Raw genomic sequence first — 585 nt, forward strand, 5'->3', positions numbered from 1 at the left:
TGCACGGTGCCTCTCACTCTGCAGGGACACCCAGGACGCTGCATCTGTCACTGGTGCCTCCCAGGGAGTCCCCAGAGAGACTCTGCCCTGACGGGGCGCTGCACAGGCTCTGCTCCCGGGCAGGATGCGGCACTGCTTCGATCGACACCTCCACCTCGATGTTGATGCCTTCCCTGCAGACAAACACAGGGCCTGAGGGCAGCAGCCCAAAGGGGGACGTCGCCACCCCCCTGCCCAGTACGGAGGGCATGGGGGAGGCCGTTAGGCAGGGCACGCGCCCGTCCCCCTGCCCCCCAGCACCGCAGCCCTGGCTCACCTGTAGGACGTGTCCTGGCCCTCGCTCAGCATGCTCCCCGCCAGGGCCACCGTGCTGGCTGACTGGCTGTCCTGCCCCTTCCACACCGCCCCGCGCCGCGGGCTGTAGCTGCTGCTGGGCAAGGAGGCGGTCGTGTCCCGGGCTCCATCCTCGCCCCCTCTGGGGCTCGGCAGCACCGACCACAGCTCATTCACTGGCAGAAGGAGAGGTGGGTGCTGAGCACCCCGTCTGCAAGGACCGCTCCCCATCAGGGTGGGGAGCAGAGCTGC

The 585-nt window shown here is 69.1% G+C and overlaps 1 protein-coding gene across 1 annotated transcript in view; it reads right to left on the bottom strand.

The window, feature by feature from the left end:
• Positions 1-6: 6 nt before the first annotated feature.
• LOC118452955 (E3 ubiquitin-protein ligase RNF19B-like) overlaps positions 7-585 on the bottom strand; it is a 4660-nt gene continuing 4081 nt past the window's right edge. The window contains exons 6-7 of the mRNA XM_035900941.1: positions 317-509; positions 7-173 (exon numbers count right to left, since the gene is read on the bottom strand). Of these exons, the coding sequence (XP_035756834.1) occupies positions 14-173; positions 317-509 (353 nt within the window). The 3' untranslated portion in view covers positions 7-13. The remainder of the gene's footprint in view (positions 174-316; positions 510-585) is intronic.

The sequence above is a fragment of the Egretta garzetta genome, unplaced genomic scaffold (assembly GCF_000687185.1).
Source record: "Egretta garzetta isolate BGI_Z169 unplaced genomic scaffold, ASM68718v1 scaffold898, whole genome shotgun sequence".
NCBI lineage: Eukaryota > Metazoa > Chordata > Aves > Pelecaniformes > Ardeidae > Egretta > Egretta garzetta.